Raw genomic sequence first — 20,425 nt, forward strand, 5'->3', positions numbered from 1 at the left:
TAAAATTATTCCAACCATATTCCGCATTATCAAATATTAAACTCTTAAATTTAGCATTCAACTGTTTCTTGAAATTTTCTCTCAAATTCTTATCCTGGAGTCTACCAACATCATAACTTCCCGGGAGGTAATTACCCTTCCGGGATATATATATATATATATATATATATATATATATATATATATATATATATATAAAAGGCTTGTATATAAAATGCAAACATTAAAGGCTTTTAAATATAACAGCATTATAATTCTGATAGAATGAAGGAGAAAAAAAAATAAAGAAAGATGATTCTGTTTATATATACTTTTGACGTTAGATTGAAATATTTTTAATTTCTAATATTTTTTTTTATTCAATGAATTTTTTAGTTAATTTTTAATCAAAATTTGATTTTTTTTTTGTTAATATCATTTCTTAAATATTATTTCCCCTAATTTTAATTAATTACCCCCTGTCCTTTTCGAAGGAGTTTTATCCCCATGAAAACAGACCGGTATTGACAACTGTTTAAGTGGCTCTTTGACTTCTGAGTGAGAAATTCAAAATATAATATAACAAAATATATTCAGAAAATATGTACTATGCTAGTAAACTACGTAATATCCAGTAAAATATGGAAACAAGTAAATTATATAAATAATAAAATTTTGTAAATATTATTTTTATGAAAGTTGGTAATATTTCAATCAGGTAGTCTATGTAACCTAACAGGTTTTACGCTGACCAAAACAGTTACACTTTTCAGTTAATGCAATTATATTGTGGGATATTAAATACGACCTATGCAAAAATTGGTCTTAAAATAATCACTTACGTTCTTTAGACACAATTCCTTACTAGAATATAATTAGATATAACATATAATATAATAATTCTTACTCGTAATCTGCTATCTCTTTCAGCAGCACCTCCAGGAGAGACTTTTGAGATAAAAACACCTTCATCAAGTGGATCCAGGGGATTACCAGGCTGACCTCTTAAGCCCCCTTTAATGTTCATCCCTAGTTTTTCGTTTTGATTTCTAAGCACAGTAATTTCCTATAAAAAAAATACGGATAGTTAATAACAAATCTGATTTAATTACTTACTATTTATATACTTATTCATTATGCCTTCAGAATTAAACAGACTCCTTGTTGCTAAAAAAAAAACTTGAGGTTAAAAAGAAACAAAACAAATAATAGCAAAAGAGAAACGAAATAATAACAACAACAAAATGGAAAAATGAATAACTGGAACTGTAATAACAAATGAAAGCAAATTGATTTATTTAGCTGACCTATTTAATAAATAAAGAAGTAGGAAATGAAAAAAATTCCTTAAGATTAAACCAGACTCCGAGGTAAAAATTATACCACAGAAATGTCACAGAAATGTCAATGTTTAGCAGAACTACCGCAAAGAGCATACCATGTATAATTTTATGAAAAAAAATTCACTGACATTCTTTTTCATAAGATTCTATCCGGGGCATTTTGAAAAAAGGGCATAAGTCCACCTTTCCTATTTTTACAAGAGAGCAAAATAAAAAAGGTATAATGAAAAAATCTTTTTTCACAAATAAAATTATAGAAACTTGAAACTTCAAAGACGGATTCCTAGTGAACTTTTCGATCGGAATTCGCTGGAAATGTCCAAATTGCTGGATTGTTCGTTACTTAGAAGATAAGCCATTTTTAAGCCCTTTTGAAACAATTTGATAATTCATTCAGAATTTAAAAAAAAGTTCATTTTGAACACACCAATCGATAGATTTCTTTGAGACCATATTCTTAACTCATTTTCAGAAAAAATGGACCTGGGCTGTTTTTTTGCAAAACGTCGCGGATATCGATGCACCCTTTGCAAGAGTTCTGTTAAAAAAATTTATCTTTTGTGTTGCATTTTAAGATTTTTTTTTTGATTTTCTGCTCTAAACCAACTAAGGATTTGTGAAACAGCCAAATTGCTGAATTGTCCATTACTTAGAAGATAAGGGACTTCAGCTATTTTAAGCTCTTTTGGAACAATTTGTAGCTCGGTCAAAATTAAATATAAACCCATTCTGAAAAGACCAATCAATAGATCTCTTCCAGCTCTTTCAGACCATATTATTAACTCATTTTCGGAAAAAATGGACCTGGGCCCTTTTTGCAAATGGACCTGGGCCCTTTTCAGACCATATTATTAACTCATTTTCGGAAAAAAATGGACCTGGGCCCTTTTTGCAAATGGACCTGGGCTCTTTTCAGACCATATTATTAACTCATTTTCGGAAAAAAATGGACCTGGACCCTTTTTGCAAAACGTCATGGATATACGGTGCGCCCTTTGCAAGAGTCCTGCTAAAAATGAAGATTTTTCTGGTGTAATTTTTTCTTCTGTATTAAAACATAAGCTGTTCATGCAGGGAACATGAACATGAGGAGGGGGAGGAGGAGAAGGAACAGAGAAAAAACAACTGAAAGATCATTAAAATTCTCCAAGCGGAAATTGAAAATAAACAAAAAAAGACAAAGAAAAACATCCAATCAGAAGCGTATTTAGTTTCAATCTTAAGCAAATTACATGTTAGTATTTAGCGACTTGTCTAATAACCGTAAAGTGCTACCCGTGTTTTAAAGCGTAATGGCCGTTTTTAGAGGTAAATAACAGTTCGACTGTGCCTCTGGACTTACGATTAAAGTATTTTTTTTTATTAAGCAATGTTTCCAAGTTACAAAACTTTTTCAAACATATTTTTTAAATATCTATGTTTAAATAGCTATAATTAAATAACAATGTTTCCAAATTATTAACACTTTTTCAAACATCTTTTTTTAAATAGCTTTTAAATCCTACTTCAGACATTTTTTTTCAAATAACTGTCTGTTTTAGAAGGCTATTTTCAAATGTGTCTCGGTACTGTCACGTTACTATACCACAACTTACACTAAGCCAAATTCCCTGGGATACTAAGTTGGACTACAATATCTAGACTTAACCTTTATCGACAAATAAGGGTTTGTCCAGGATTTTTCGTCGGGGGGGAAGGGGGTGTTACAAAAATAACTATACAAAACACATCAACAATTTGTTTACGTGCATTTTTCCTACTTTTTTATGAGTCGGGCAAAAATTTCGGGGGAGGGGTGTGTGTATGTAAGAGGATTCAAATACGGTACCCCCCCCCCCGGATGAGGCCTTGTCAACAAAACATAATTTTCTTCCTCTTTTAGAACCAGCCTTGGTTAATGTAAAGTGATAATAGCTAGAAATCGATGTAAAGCTACAAACAGACATGTTATATAGAGTATGAATCCAAGGATATAAAGCATTCAATATTGGTCAAATAACCTGAACCTCAAGTCAACCTTAAGCCTAAAGTCAAACTTAAGCTTCAGAAACCTGTTTACATACTTAGATTCCAGAATGAGGATTTTTATTTAACACATTAAATAAGCAACCATGATATGCATATAGTACACCAGAACACACAAATAAAAATAAAACAAAACATTACAACCTAGAGCAGGAGAGGGATAAAAAATCATTAAGAAGAATTCCCAAATATACATATATATACATATATATATATATATATATATATATATATATATATATATATATATATATATATATATATATAATTTCGGAGACCACACTGCCTTTCCCTGACGATGAAATAAAAGTTCAAAATAGGGATAAAATCCTTTTTAATAGACAGTGTACAGAAATTCAAAAAAAAATACCAGATATTTCGGTCACATATGCAGTGACCGTCATCAGTAGTAAAACTAAACTAAAACAATTTAAAACAAAAGTTTATATACGAAATCAAATAGAACTACATATTGTTTAATTCTCTAATTCTTTTCAAAGCAAAGGCGGAAGCTAGCCTCTTTGACCTTCTTAGATTCGTTTCATTAGCGTTCAATGATATAACATTTGGACAAAGGTCAACTACATTGGGTGAATTGAACTTTACTCTGTCAGATTTTAATAAATTATCATAGATAGAGTTCAGCCCAAATTCACCTGTATCCCGATTCAAAGCAATATTCTTGAATAAGATTTTCTTTATTTCAAGAGTTTCATGAAATTTTGCTTTAAACCCCTGATCCCTAGAAATCAAAGAGACATTCTCGAACAAAATAAAATGGTCTGTAAAATTGAAAATATGTTCTGAAAGGGCTGAAGTAAAATCTTCAGACTTAGAATCTTGCTTTAAAGCCGAAGAAATAGAACCTTTATGTTGTAATAATCTCATTTCCAAACCCTGGTTAGTACGTCCCACATATGAGCTTCCGCAAGTATATGGCATCTGAAAAACTCCACTTGGTTGCCCCAATGAAGTTAGATCCTTCCCAGAATATAGAAAACTACCCACAATATTAATGGTATTTAAATCTACCTTTAGACTGTTACTCTGTAAAATTCTTTTAAGCTTCTCATTTATAACGGGGAAATATGGTAAGGAACGAAAAACATCCTTCTCTCGAGTTGTCTCCAAGACTTCCTTAGAAATCTCTAGATACCTTTTTCTTCTTTTTGAAAAAGTCTGGTTAATTAAACACTCTGGATACATGTTGCTTATTAGTATTTTCCTTAGAAAAGACAACTCCTCAAAGAATTTTGGAGAGCAAATACTCTTTTTACTTGGCGAGCGTGACCGGAACTATAAGACAAAAATCTATTGTTATTTGTCGGTTTTCTGTAAATTTTAAAATCCAGACTATTTTCATTTTTCAAAAGAAGAACATCAAGAAAAGGAAGTTTCCCATTCTCTTCTAATTCAACAGTAAACTTTAAATCCCCCTCCCCAAACAATTAAGATGTTCCAAAAATCATTTTAATCCCTCCTCCCCATAATCCCATACTGAAATTATGTCATTAATATGCCAGCCGCAAAAAATATGTTTTAGAAAATATGAATCCAAGGCAGTTGTTTCAATATTCTCCACAAAAATATTAGCTTATAAAGGGGTCCCCATAGGTAAACCATTTATTTGTTCGAAATACTCCCCTCTGAATTGAAAAAATAAGAGAACTTATTGCACAACCATACTAAATACATAATTACAGAAACTTCCAAGTCTGTTTTTGCCACTAATCAAATCCAAATTTCTTAACAGCTTTCTTTCTAGGAGAGTTTCGGCTGATTCTACATAAATATTTGTGTACAGTGATATATTGTCGAAGCTTGAAAGCAAAAAACTTGAAGAAATTTCTACTCTTTTCACTTTTTCAACCAAATTCGGAGAATTCTTAATGTACGAAATTCGTGTAGACAAAAATGGCTTACAGAATGCCGCTAACCACTTGCTTAAAACACTTGTTGGTGACCTTGTACTTGACACAATTGGTCGTAAAGGTAGGTTAGGCTTATGAATTTCGGGAAGTCCATATATTTTAAGGCACAAGAAACTGCGCATTTTTGGCAGGCATTTGTAATAAAGTTGAGGTGTTATTTTTCCATCATCCTTTAAACACTTTAATTCGTTCTTAAACTTATTTGTAAAAGAGTCTACGATAGCTTCTTGTATGTTTTTTCATCATTTAGTAAACTAAATTTTGATTCGTAGTCCTCAGTATTCATGACAACTAAAGTGTTACGCTTATCTGCTTTTGTAATGGTAATTGAACCATCCTTTTTCAAGTTTTTAAGAATTCTTATGCCTTTAATGGTCGTACAAGGAAATTCTGGTTTCAAACACCTCAGCTTTATTACAAATGCCCACCACGCAGTTCCTTGTTCCCTAAATTATATGGACTATACAAATTATATGGAGGAGGAGCGTGCGTAGCTGTGTTGGCCTCTGGCGGCTTGGTGCTGCGGTGAGTTGTTAGTAGCAGTTGTATTAACTTTTGAAGGGTCGACTATAAGCTTAATGATTTTTTTCATATTTAGGGCCAAAATAAAATGAAGATTCTTCTGATACGTTTGTTTCCCAGTTTCCGATTTTAGAGTATCGGTTACTATTGGCAATGGTCACTCTTAGACTTAGGATTCGTTAATGCAAATTCTTTGATAAATAGAGTAATGAATTGCCTTTGATTACCTTTAAACCAGGAGGAGGGGGGTCGTGTTGAACAGTGAGAACAATTTCTGGACTTGGATCCAAAAGCGTCATTACCACGTCTTGGTGCATCATTTTTGTAACATCATTGCCACTGACTTTCAAAATCCGATCACCGATCCGGAGACGATTTGTTCTGGCAGCTAACCCGTCAGGTATAACTTTTGATATGAATACTCCTGGCTCATCTCGTCCGAAGGGGATACAGGAGTGATCTGTGCCGCCAATTATACTCAAGCCCAGAGGACCACCCTTCTTCTCAAGAAGCACGTCCTAAAAGAATAGAAAATAAAGCCATCAATTATACTCAAGCCCAGAGGGCCACCCTTCTTCTCAAGAAGCACACCCTAAAAGAATCGAAAATACAGCCCCCCAGTTATGCTCAAGCCCAGAGGGCCACCCTTTTTCTCAAGAAGCACGCCCTAAAAGAATAAAAAATACAGCAACCAATTATGCTCAAGCCCAGAGGGCCACCCTTCTTCTCAAGAAGCATGCCCTAAAAGAATCGAAAATACAGCCACCAATTATGCTGAAGCCCAGTGGGCCACACTTCTTCTCAAGAAGCATGTCCTAAAAGAATAGAAAATACAGCCACCAATTATGCTCAAGCCCAGAAGGCCACCCTTCTTCTCAAGGAGCACGCCCTAAAAGAATAAAAAATACAGCAACCAATTATGCTCAAGCCCAGAGGGCCATCCTTCTTCTCAAGAAGCATGCCCTAAAAGAATAGAAAATACAGCCACCAAATTATGCTCAAGCCCAGAGGGCCACCCTTCTACTCAAGAAGCATGCCCTAAAAGAATAAAAAATACAGCAACCAATTATGCTCAAGCCCAGAGGGTCACCCTTCTTCTCAAGAAGCATGCCCTAAAAGAATAGAAAATACAGCCACTAATTATGCTCAAGCCCATAGGGCCACCCTTCTTCTCAAGAAGCATGCCCTAAAAGAATCAAAAATACAGCCACCAAATTATGCTCAAGCCCAGAGGGCCACCCTTCTTCTGAAGAAGCATGCTCTAAAAGAATAGAAAATACAGCCACCAATTATGCTCAAGCCCAGAGGGCCACCCTTCTTCTCAAGAAGCACGCCCTAAAAGAATAGAAAATATAACCAACAATTATGTTCGATCCCAGTGGAACACCCTTCTTCTCAAGAAGAACACCCTGAAAGAATGGAAAAGAAAGGCATAAGTTTTGTTTAGACTAGTTTATTGGGTTTTAAAATTTCATTTTGTTCTTTTTTCTCGTTGATAGTCAATTTAAGATGTGAAGCCGAAATATTCAGAATATTATTATTATAATAAAAAGGTTCGAAGCCGAAATATTCTGACCTTTATTATTATTTTTACAACAATTATTGTATTTATACACATTATTTTACCCGTTTTCGAATATTTTCATTTTCATTTCAATTATATTACTAGATTACTAGACACTTTATATTGAATGTATTAAGAACTTATATTAGTGGATATCAAAGTCGATGAAATAACATAAAGAAAGGCCAAGAAAGGTGCTTTGACAGTAACCACAAAACTTTGAGGATTAGAAAACTATCATGACCGGATCAGAAGATGTGGCAAATTTTTAGATAAAAAGAGTAGAAAAAAGGAAAGGAAAAGAAAGCAGAGAATGTTTAGACACAAAATATGGATTCCTTTTCATAAATGATGACAAGAGGACTTCAGGTATTCTAATTAGGGATAATAATATGAGTGAAAAAAAAACAACAACAATTTTATCAGCTTAAGATTACCCCCCCCCCCAAAAAAAAATCCTGTAGTTATTTCTTTTCATCAATGATCGAAATTTATTGTCAATTACCAGCAGTTCTTGAGCTTCTAATGATGGAAAAGCGAAAAAAAGTAACAGAAAAGAAAGAAAAATCTTACCTCGACAATGACAGGTGGCTGTGCCAATCTGTTATTTGTTACACGTGTAACAATTTGTTCAGTCAATGTACTCTTTGTGATTGTTTCCGTCACTTTTCCTAGCTGAGTAGGAGCAGGAGGAATTACCATTTCCACAGGATCATTGCTCTTCACAGTTAAAGTTACACTTTTATTACCTGCTTCCTCAGGCTGTGGAGTCGTTCGCGATGGTATCATTGCCGTAAACTGATCCGAAGTGACTGCTTTTGGAGGACTGCCTGTCATAGGTGGCAGAGGGGAGGAGCCTTTACTTGGTGGCAAACCATTGGTGTGATGTGCACTGATGAGTGGACTTGAAATAGCACGCTCAGGAGCTGGGCTTGAAGAAGCACTTCCACTTAGACGTAGCAAAGGTGACTGAAACACCGGAAAGTGAAGTTAAAATTATTACATAGGTTGAATACATAATAACATACCTGCACATAAGACCGTGTCCAGGGGAGGGGTTAGAGGGTATAAAACCCAACCTCTACCCCCCGAAAAGTTTCTCCGACTCGTAAAAATGTGACAAAATGAATATTGAATAAATTTTTGATGCATTAAAAAAAAAAAAATTTCCCCCGAAAAAATCCTTTTTTAACCCCTCCTCCCGACAAAAAATACTGGACACGGTCCTGCCTGCACATACATAGATTATAGGTGGAAAACGCCAAACGTTATAGTATATGTTGGAGGGTTGAGGGAGATATCAAGTAAAGAATAATATCCGATCGTTTAGAGTTTTAATGTCACTGTTTACCTTTACTAGAAAATTCTGTTGTGGTTGTTTTTTTATCCAATATCTCTTCGTTTTTAACTTCAAATTATGTGCATTTGAGGAAGTCTTTTCTCCGGAATCATAGCTTATGTGCATGTCATTCTTTCTAATTGGAATGTACAGGAATTTATTAAAATCATGATTTTAGGAGGTTAACACATACCCACTCTCCACATACTCCACATACCCATTCTCCAATATGCAGGCCTGTTTGTAGTTTTGGGTGACATCTTGTAGAATGTCGTAGTTTTTTCTTATGATAAAAGAACGGAAGAAGAAACAGCCTAGAAGAACTAAAACTTGGGGCTGTAATAATAATAATAATTTGTTTATAACCCACTGCACAAACAATGTGAAAATAGTGGAGTAAAGAGAAAAAGAAAAGAAAAAATAAACACATACATCACTTAAAGTATAGATATACAAATAAAAGAAAAATCAGCGAAACAAACGAATGAGACCATGATGAGGAGAAAGTTTTTCATAGGCATTTGCAGACAGTTTTATATGTAAATAACTAAGTTTTTCACTTATATCAGGTGCGTTTTACTTTTTGACAATCAATACGGCGATTACGAAATGACAACGGAAGATAAAACAAAAATTTACAATAGCGATAATAGCATTTCCTTAATTTAGATAGCTCGTTCTTCCTAAGCAAAATGTAATACCTGAAAGGTACAAAATAGCATGGTCACCAAAAAACAGAGTACACCGACACTAAAGCTTTGCGATTGTACTTCGACCGATTTGCAACAATCTTGGAATGCGTCCAAACAGCTGACTGGCGAAAACACAACATATTATTACAAAGAGTAATACCTGGAATTATGAAATAACTCGGAACGACTTTTGTGTTTTACAGTTTAGTGAAGGCCGTATCAAGAGATGTAAAGGAGTCTGGCCCCCCCAACCCCCTCCCCCCCTGCTGAAATGCTTGTCCAACTCGTAAAAACGTAAAAAACAACATGTAGGCCTAAGCTTTTGACACCTTTTGCAAAGTTTTTTGTACCCTCTCCTCCCGTCCGAATAAAAAGTTTTCCCGAATATGTCCTAGAAAAATCCTGAGTGTGGTATTGCATTGTAATTTGAACTGTTTGTTTAAATCTTTTGTGGAGTTTGAATGCTGTTTAAATCTTTGTTTTCGTTTATAATTGTCAATTTAATTTCCATGGCAAAGAAAATCTTGCGTCAATTATTAGTAAGAAAGTTCTGTTAGTTAACAATTAACAGTTATTTTGTCAGTTAGATTTAGCGAAGCTTTGTTACCAACGATTGAGACGGTTAGAATATTGGAATAGACCTCTAATAAACAAGTTTATATCTAAAGGTTGTATTTGTTGGCAGATGAGCTAGAAAATTACTTATCCTTGCAACTATTTATCCTTGCTAATCAATTAGTCATGAACTCAAAATGATTTGTAAGACTTTATGCAAACGAAAGCTTTTAAATTATGGATGAGTGCATGTTGCTCATAGTGCTTCTCTCCTTTTGAATAAGGACATTGCCCTTGTCTCGTTTTTACTATTAAGGCTAATCAAGATTAATTTTGCCATTCCTGAATCAGCTATAAATGGCAATTTTTCTCACTAGTCAGTATTTGTGAAAGACGTTTTTTTTTTCATTACTAAGGACCGTAGTTTTTTATTTATTAGATTGCAGCTACCGCTGCAATCATGATACAAGCAATGGAACTTTGATTTTCAAGCTCGAATGTTTCATGAATTGGTGTATTGCGCACATTAGATTTACTCTTACATAAACCAGAGTCTAGAATAGTATTTGCAATAATAATTACAAAAAGGTTGCAATATTATTTACCCTAAGATTATTTAGAACAAGATATGATACCTATTTGTAATAGCTTTGTTCTAGAAGAGCATTTGTAATAATAATTACAAAAAGGTTGCAATATTATTTACCTAAATATTATTTATAACAAGATATGAAAGTTGGTGTCTCCCTATATTAACGAAAAATAATTACCGACATAAGGCCTCGTAGTAGACACGTATAGTTGATATTTTTTTCGTACCATCATACAACTTTTCTGCTAACAAGAATAAACTTTCTATGGAATATACTGAACAGCAAAAGTTTAAAATTTATGCATTATTCTTCAATATTGCATAGAGAAACTTCATGATAGAATTTATTGCTTCAAAGGGCTTGTTACTGCTTGTTATGGCGATGATACAGAATAATGGCAGATGGTAAAATCTGACATGTGGCAACTATAACAATTATATTCGGTAATTCCCCCATTTCGCAATCTTTATTAGTATGAACAATGTTAAAATCCCCTATTCATCTGCTAAAATATTTTTTTCTCTTTTCTTTTTTTTAAATATTTTTTTGAAATATGTACAACAAGAAGCTAGGACATCAGACAACTTCAGTTTCCCAGAGGAGTTTTTTTTTCTAAAAAAAAAACTAATATTCCGTTGATCCTCTACATAAATATGTACATTTCCATATATATTCCATGTACATATCAGTATACATAAACATGTATATTTCCACATATAAAATACTTGGAAGAAAGCAGAAATAATCATTTAAAAAGTCCTTAAAGTGAGACATAGATTTTCTACCACCCCCCTCAACATCTGGGTCTTTCGACTTCAGACGGCTTATCTGAAAACAATTAAAACCAAAACAAATATGGCCACATATAAATTGGAAATATTATGTTTATTGCGTCGTTCAACACATTCAAACTAAACAGATACTAACTAAAACTACAAAATTAACTAAATAATATATGCTAAAAAATAACCATTAACCAAAAAAACAGCAAAAAGTATGTTTGAAGCAAATTCAAGTAAATGAACAATAGCATCATCGAAATATTGTGTCAACAAAGGTCAAAATTTCATTACATTCCTGTTGTGTTGCAAGTTCATAAATGATAACTTTGGAGTAAAAAGCAGGGGATGGAGCAAGGGGGCTTTGAAGTCTTAACGTCACTCCTTATTTCAATTCTCTATTTCAAGTTTAATTTCCCTCCGATTTTTAGAGTTGTTCTAAATGTGAGGGGGGATAGGCACTCCCGACAACCCCCTCAACCCCTAAATGCTATTCTTCTTCCATAATTCTTACAGAAGTGCAATATTAAGATATTATGAGGCTTCTTCAAGCGATGAAGCAATATTATTTGAAATGTATATTGCCATAATTTTAACAAGTAGGAAAAAATGAAAAGAAAAGAAAAACATTATCAGTTTATTGGCTTATTTTTAGTTGGTTCTGCCCGGGTAAAAAATAAAACAATATACTCTTCAGAGAAGGGGGTGTACCTTGAAGTTAAAGTATTAAATATGACTTAAAAGGAGAAAAATTATAAAACTCCATATTTTTCAAAGGAGGAAACTCTAATGACAAATATCTTTCCTTAAAGATGAGCAACGGGAGGGGGTTTTAGATTTGAGGATCAAGTTTAGTTAAAAACTAGAAAAGTTTTTTTTTCAGAGTAATAACATCAAATATATTTTAATCTTCTAAAAGGTTATTTTTTGCCAATCCTGCTTTTCAAGATTTTTCTTCAAGATTTTTTTTTATATGAAAATTTGAATAAAAAATAGAAAATTTGATCTGAATTTGAGGAAAATTAAAAACTTGAATTTGAAAACCTGAATTCTGTCCAGTAGGGATAGAGAAATTCTTTATTTAAAAAAAAAGAGAAAATAATCGGTTTCTAAATTGAAAAAAATACATTTTATTTTGACGTAATTAATTCTGCTTAAGTTTCCATATGAGTCTCCCCCCCCTCGTGATATGTAAGTAGCACAAAGCATGGACATACAAATTATTAGGGATTGGAGGGAATTAACTCAAAATCAGAAGATACATTTTAGGATACTTATTTTCAATATGGGGCTAATCTTAGGGCAAAAAAAGGGGAAAAGAAAATTGAAATACCCAGTTACAGACTGTGAATGACTATTTTTTCGGAAGAAAAGAAGGGGTGGTCTCTTCAAATCATCTTATCCATCCATATGAATTCAGAAAAGGCTAAATCTTCTTTGCGTACTTTGTCTCCAAGGGTATAGACTTAAGGTCTATACCCTTATACCAAGGGTATAGACTTAAGATCTATACCCTTGGTATAAACTTGGTCTATACCAAGGGTCTATACCAGGGGTTATGAATTAATACCACGAAGTAAGAGGGCTTAAGACAAAGCTTACTACAAGCTTGGTCATAAAAGCATTCAACATACTTGCAGGTTGGAGTGTGAGAGTCGAGTACCCATATAGGATTTTGGGTTGTATAACCCAAATGGCGATCGTGGTGTAGAGCCACTTCCCGGCTCTCTCTCGACAACCAAGCGAACAAAGCGTTCCAAACCCGAGAGCAAAGCGACTACCTGATCGAGTCGAGCACCTCCGACATCGATTCCATTGATCTAAAAGAAAGTAGTGTTTGTTACTCACACTACCCAAAACATTAGTCTACACACATTTGAGTCGGTCAGATGCCAAATAGATTTACTGCATTCAGTAATCAGCGGGGAAAACGAAATAAACAAATTGCTAACTTTCATGCATACTAAGCAATAGTTGAAAAAAGTATTCTCTTTCTTAAGTGTTTGAAAATGGAAAGAATGAATCATTTTGTTTTAGTAGATGCAAACTGGCCTTGCAAAAGAAAAATACAAAAAGAACAAAATTTTTCTTCAAGTTAGTTAGCACTTAAACAGTGCTTGGGCTTATTCTTACAGTACCAAGGACATAAAAAAGGCTTCCCGGAAATCTCGAATCTCGAATCCCTAAGATTTTTCTTCTAGTTGTTTAAAAACTATGAATTTTTTTGGACAGTACCAAATTTCTTAGAGTTATCATGATGAACCGTGAAACTGAATAAAATAATTAGTTGAATTTGACAACACTTTTCATCTGTAAAAATTCAAACAACAACAATGTGTTGATTCCCAAACAACTTCACACGGAAGCCTTCTTATGCTGATTGGTGCCGTTTTTAGCTCATTTTTGGCTGATAATAAAGTGAATAGAATAATTTGTTGAATTTGGCAACACCTTTCATCTGTAAAAATTCAAACAACAATGTGTTCATTCCCAAACAACTTAACAGGAAAGCCTTCTTATACTGGTTGGTGCCGTTTTTAGCTCATTTTTGGCCGATAATAAACTGAATAAAATAATTAGTTGAATTCGACAACACTTTTCATCTGTAAAAATTCAAACAACAACAATGTGTTCATTTTTCAGTTGATGCCGTTTTTGGTTCATTTTTGGCTGATTTTTCACCCACGTCCTTTTTTTAATTTGGCATCAGCTACTGACAAAAACTATGAAGCTGCATATGGAGGTCTTTTTCACTAAAAATTCAATTCCTGATTTTTCCCAATTTTAAAAGACTTATATGGTTGTGCAAGCTTCCTCTAAAGAAACCAGTTGTTATAGACTAGAATCTAAGCACACAAAAAGCATACGCACATAAAAATAGAAACAAACAATTATTTAACGTATTTGCAATTCTTCGGTCTCTTCATGACTCATTTATGTATATATCATTAAAACTTTTGATAACTCAAAAACAATAAACAAAGTTATTAATCTTTTGGGAAAAATTTTCTCTCCCCGGGCAGCACCATTTTAAAACTGAAGATATTCGCGGACATAACATGATATTATCAATAAAGCAAAAATGCAAATGATTTTAAACTACAAAAAGCTTCAGGTAATAAAATTTAATATTAAGAACTTAATAAACCAATTTAGCGGAACGAAACTCGAAGCTTTATATTTAATTTAGTAAAAGAGATTATAGTAAAATTAAAATAATATAATGTTGCAATTTAAAATGTTGAAGAAAATTAAAACTTCAACATTTTAAATTGTACACCAAATGTTCTACGTACATCAAAGTTCTCGAAAGATCGTATCTACAATACAGTTCAGGAATGGCTAAGGGTAGTAAATTGAAACTATCATGTCATGTTGAACTAAATCAGAACACATTATGTGAATGCGGGTGGTCAAAAAGTTGCAACTACAGTATCTCAGGAGCAGCTATGGGCATCAAGTTGAAACTTTCAGGGATGTTAAGGAGGATACTTAACTAATTCGGTCAATATATACGAAATCATATTATTGAGTTAGGACTAAAGTGAATACACCATTCGATGCCTTTTTTATGCTGATTACGATTATAATAAGCATTTCTATCGGAAATGAATTTCAGCCCCCCCCCCCCCTATATATGCCAATTCAGGGTTCGGTTCGGTTGGGTTAGGTATTGCCTATAGCGGGGGGGGGGGCTGAAATTCATTTCCGATAGAAATGCTTATTATATTTGTAATCAGCATAAAAAAAGGCATCGAATGGTGTATTCACTTTAGTCCTAACTCAATAATATGATTTCGTATATATTGACCACTAATTCAACAGTAAAGCAAGCGCTTTAGCAATAACACAAGTGGAGTGAATGGATTTGGCTTCTGAGTGGCTCTTTGTTCGTTAATGCACATAAAAAGAACTAGTTAGTTATAGACTGGTCTTGTTATAGACTGGAATCTAAGCGTAAAAAAAAATGCAGGTACATAAAATGTTACATTTTAAAATTGATCAAGTTTGCTGAGATAATATGATAATATTAATGAGCCCAAAATGCAACGATTTTGAACTACAAACCGTTTCAGGCAATAAAATATAATACTAAAAACCTAATAAACCAGTTGAAGGGAATGAAATTCGAAGCTTTATGCTTAATTTAACAAAACAGGTTGTAAGGAAAATAAAATCATACAATGTTGCAGTAATATCATAGTCTTCAGCAGATAAATAAACTTTGTTGAATAGCTAAGAACAATTAATTCCAACAACAACACCGGTAGCCAGGTGATGCAAAAATAAAATAAATTCAGAACTTAGTTTTCAGGTTCAAGGTGCGCTCCCATACTTGGACAAAGAAGCCAGAAGTAGTTTCTGGCAGTTGTTACCTCCTGGAATAGGGTATAAAACTCAAGAAAATTGGCCAACAAAGTCTCGAGTCTCTGGAATGTGATTTGCTTGTCCAAACGAGACCAAACGAGAAGCAGGTTGTCCCCAAATGGGATGGGAGGACGACGTAAGGAAGGATTTAAGGGAACTTGGAACTTCTTGGGATGGTGTAAACAGGAAGGATTTGAATACATTGGGATGGAGAGGGAGCGTGCATCGTTATGTTGCCCTCAAACGGCATGGTGCTGCAGCGAGTCACTACTAGTAGTAGTAGGTAGATATACCCTCCCCCCCTCCTGCCGGTCTCATATATAGCCCTAGGATATACCTTTGTAAAAAAAAAAAAATAAAAAAAAAAAAAAAAAAACTAAAAATATAATTCTTGCTTGATAATATTCAGCATATTTTTCATTAATGACACTATCATGCTTACTTTTATTGTTATCCGCATTCATTAGCTGTTAAATAATGTTCGATACCCACAAAATCTGAAATTCTTTTCAATGAGATATAGATCTAATATTTTTCGAGTCATGGAAACCGTTCAAAATGAAATAAAAGCATAGACAGATACAAAACAACAGAGAAATATTTTAATTAAAGCTACATATAAGACTGCCAGGGGATGTGGGGTGGGGGTGAATTTGCGAGTGAAACCATTATTATACTTAGAAAGAGAACACAATAGGCATCAAGAAGTGTGTTCCCCACCGTCAGACACCGTCAGAAATGGAATCGTTTAAATATTTACCATCAAGGTAAATATATCAATATAAAAATACAACAATAATTATTACAAATATAAATATTACCATCACAGACCTTACCCTTGTTGAAGACCATTTTTGTGAAAGAAAGTTGATCCATAACTGTATAATATAATTGATTTGAATAATAGGAAATATGTAAAAGAAAATTTAAAAAAGAGACCTGCCTGCTTTATTTATACTAAAACCAACACACTTGATGTAAAACTGCAGTAGCATGCAGTAGAACTTTTCACTTTTCTTTTCTTAGTATTTCACTTTCTTTTCATGTGACTAGGTTAGAGTTCTACCACCTCAAGTGTAGCTCTTGCCACAGCAAGGCCTCGGAGCAGCTTTCATTGCTATATCACCGAATAGGACCACGATAGACCCAGTTATCTTTCTTCAGTAGTCATACATTCAGTCCATAATTCAAATTTTTTTCCCCTAAGCAATGGACACTTTGTATCAACTGGTCGTTCCTTACATTTGGAAATGCCTGTTCCTTTACTAATGTTACTTCTAATACATAAAGTTAAACTATCATTCGTAGCTCTTAACATACTTTTGCTCCCCAAAATTCACTCCAATAAGTAGTTTGTAAGTAGTACGATACCATACCGAGTCATTTTGGAGTCAGAGAGCCTTTAAGAATTCCGGAAGTTAAAAGTCAAACAAATCTTTTCGCCATAATATCCCACAAAAGAGTAGAGTCAAAGTCAATCAATTTGGCATCTGAGTAGCTCATTTGTTCGTTAATACACACAAAACATAATTGTTATTGTAACTAGACATACTATACTCTAAGCGTAACAAAAAGCATACAAACATAACAACAGAAGCAAACAGTTTTTTTACGCTTTTACTTTCATTTTTTTAACAGCCTTCCAATAGCCAACACAGCTCTGTTCAAAATCAAAACCCTACCTTAAAAAACCCCTAATTAAGGCCCTCAAGATTCATAAATCAAATAAAATATAAAACTATATAACATGAGACAGAATTGAAACCATAGGGATAGGGAATAAAAAAAACGTAAGAGTTAGATGTTCAGCGATTTAACATGGGAATATAAGGTTTGAATTACAACTAGCTCCAAAGAGTAGCGTCTGGTAATTTCATGGAAGTAGAAAATTCAAAAGAAATTAGCTAATTGATACAATTAATTTGACTAGTTGTAAATCTAAAGCTGAAATTTCTCTTTAAATGATAAATTATCTGAACTTATTTTTCTCACGAATAACTTAGTTAAATTAGTCAAAATATGGTCAGCACAAAATAGTCTAGGTTGGGTTGGAACTCTTGGCAAGTTAAGTAGGCTTGTTGCCTTTAAGCTGGAAGTTCCACTGATAAAAAAAATGTGGTTTCTTTACTTTCCTATTCATTTTAAAGCATCTAGAGAGATGAGTGTACTGCGTTTTTGGTTGTGCTAAAAAGGGAACAAATTCGCTACAAGCTAGATGGCGTTGGTGTTTTTTCGACACTAACGCCGATTTGCACTGTTGCAAGTTCATCCTACTATCTTGTATAAACTATACAACAAAAATAAATGTGCTCCTTTTATGCATTTACGCTTCTTCATATTTACCCATGCACTTTGCTTACGCTATTACTTTATTATTTTGCGCACTTATCTTTATGGGTCTTTTATTTTCATTTTAAGCCTTATTGTGTCTTATTTAATTGATGGTACGATTATTCTATGCTTTTATTAGGTATTATATTAATTCTAACAGAACAAAGTAGAAACTTTATAGTAACAAACTTATTAATATCTACAAATATCTAAAAAATAACAAAAGCGTGTACCCTATATCTAGCTAAAATAGCGGAGTCCATAAAGCGTAGCTTATAATGATAAAATCAACGAAAAAAGGTTAATAATATTAAAACATTTAAGATATAAATTTTAACGATAAAATCAAAAACTAAACATTAAGGAGTTGCTTAAAATGATGTATAGGAATTTGCAATTTGACCTTTTCAATTTCTAGTTAGCAAAGTAAATTATAATTAGCAAAAGAATATTAAATTCGCATTAGTCTGAAAAAAGCAGAAATAACTTGCGCAATATAAAATTTATCTTGTTTGATTACGACATGCATCATTAAGGGCTTTGTTTCTATATTGGATTTCTAAAACTGAAAGAAAAGAAAAGATAAGGATTAAAGACGTGTGTGGCTATTGTCAAAAAGAACTAAAGCAAAGCCCAACAAATAAGGGGAAAGAAAACGATGCAACAAAAAAGAAAATATTTACCGATAGAATTTTATCTCCAACGCGAAGTTTTCCATCACGAGCGGCAGGACCCACATCATTTATATGAGACACATATATGCCCTAAAACCAATAAAATAAATTAAATAATAATTATATAACATAATAATAATGATATTAATAAAAATAATTTTAAAATGAAATATAATAAATTTACTGTACAGTAACAAATTAGAAGAATAAAAGATTTAAATCCGAACTTGCCAACCGTCACAAATTAAACAAAAATCTGAATCAGATTGAATAATTACTCAAATATTCAGCCTAAATATAATCCAAATATCTATCCAACAAGCATCATCATAGGGGAGAACGAAATTTTTTTTTAAAATAACTTCATAAAAAGGAAGAAAATCTAAAAACAAAGAAAAAAAACCATCAAACAGAATATATACAATTGTAGCAATTGTGTATATTAATACAACTGCTACTACTACTAACAACAACTGACTGCATGACCAAGTCGCCTGAGGCCAACACAGCTACGTACGCTCCTCATCCAGCCCAATCTATTCAAAGCCTCCCTCTTTAAACCCTTCTAAGAAGTTCCCATTCCCCTTAAAGTTTTCCTTACGACACCCTCTCACCCCATTTGGGGACGATCTGCTTTTCGTTTGGCACTAGCGGTTGATCGACAACGGCAATATTTGGCAATCTGTCATCCTTCATGTGAGAACGTGTCCTAGTCACCTAGCCTAGCCATTCCACAATAATGGAACAAAATAATTATTTTATTCTATAATAATAGAATGATTGTTTTGATAATAACATAAAATAACACCCTGAAAATAACACAATCAAAAAGAAATAGTAATAATAAAAATAAATTATTGTATCAATAATATATTGACGATTATTGCATTCAAATGCTATGGGCTCCAAATTTTGAGTTTCAGGCCAATTTAGTTCGACGCGTAAAAGAAAAAAAGGAAAAAAAAGATTCAATTTTAGACTATGCTATGGAATAGCATGTCAAGAAAATTCTTACTTAGGCTAGCTGCTTTTGAGAAGAATATAATAAAGATGGAATATATCATCAAATATTACAGTACAAATTACAAAAAAAAATTAGATCACATCTGTTTCTAAAGATTACTGTCTGTGCAGAAGTTTTATTAAATATTTTTTTTCTTACACACAAATTTCCAATTTTTCACAAGTAATTTTGATATCTTCTACTACTTTTTGACGGTTAACGTAAATCTAAAGTACAAGTCGAAATATTTGGAGACATCTAAGTTCATGACCAAACAGTTGCCGATTAGTTTAGGATAGAAAAAGATTGTAGGGGCGGCAACAACTCATGGCAAGACAGGTTTCTACAGTATATACAGTAGTAACAGAGAGCTGCAGTAAAGCTACTTATGTATTGTGCTGCCATCATCATGTATATCGCATCTACAGTATGCAGCTCAGACCACTTAAAGCTGCGATGTGTTTGCTGATGTATTCGCGTCACTTTTTTCTTATTACAGGCTTCACGGCTCCATCACAGATGATGATTTGCCGCTAGTCCTGGTAGTTACCTCATTTTATAACACTGAGGTACTTGTTCTACCTTCTCTTGAACGCGTCAAGGGAAGGGTTTTTCTGGATTACCTCTGCCGGCAACCTATTCCATGTGGCAACCGATCGCCGGGCGAAACTCCTTTTCAGATATTGTCTGTGTCTGTATCCTTTAAATATGTCTGTATAAATTTTGT

At 33.3% G+C, this 20,425-nt stretch overlaps 1 protein-coding gene across 5 annotated transcripts in view; it reads right to left on the reverse strand.

The window, feature by feature from the left end:
• scrib (scribble planar cell polarity protein) overlaps nt 1-20,425 on the reverse strand; it is a 214,732-nt gene that overhangs the window by 65,821 nt on the left and 128,486 nt on the right. For all 5 annotated transcript variants that reach the window (XM_089098677.1, XM_089098679.1, XM_089098678.1 and 2 more), the window contains 5 exons: nt 18,705-18,785; nt 12,957-13,142; nt 7,938-8,333; nt 6,028-6,318; nt 887-1,045 (listed from right to left, as the gene is read on the reverse strand). In XM_089098677.1, coding sequence (XP_088954803.1) covers nt 887-1,045; nt 6,028-6,318; nt 7,938-8,333; nt 12,957-13,142; nt 18,705-18,785 — 1,113 coding nt within the window. The remainder of the gene's footprint in view (nt 1-886; nt 1,046-6,027; nt 6,319-7,937; nt 8,334-12,956; nt 13,143-18,704; nt 18,786-20,425) is intronic.

This window comes from Artemia sp. Qi Xiang Cuo, chromosome 13, assembly GCF_049724085.1.
Source record: "Artemia sp. Qi Xiang Cuo chromosome 13, ASM4972408v1, whole genome shotgun sequence".
NCBI lineage: Eukaryota > Metazoa > Arthropoda > Branchiopoda > Anostraca > Artemiidae > Artemia > Artemia sp. Qi Xiang Cuo.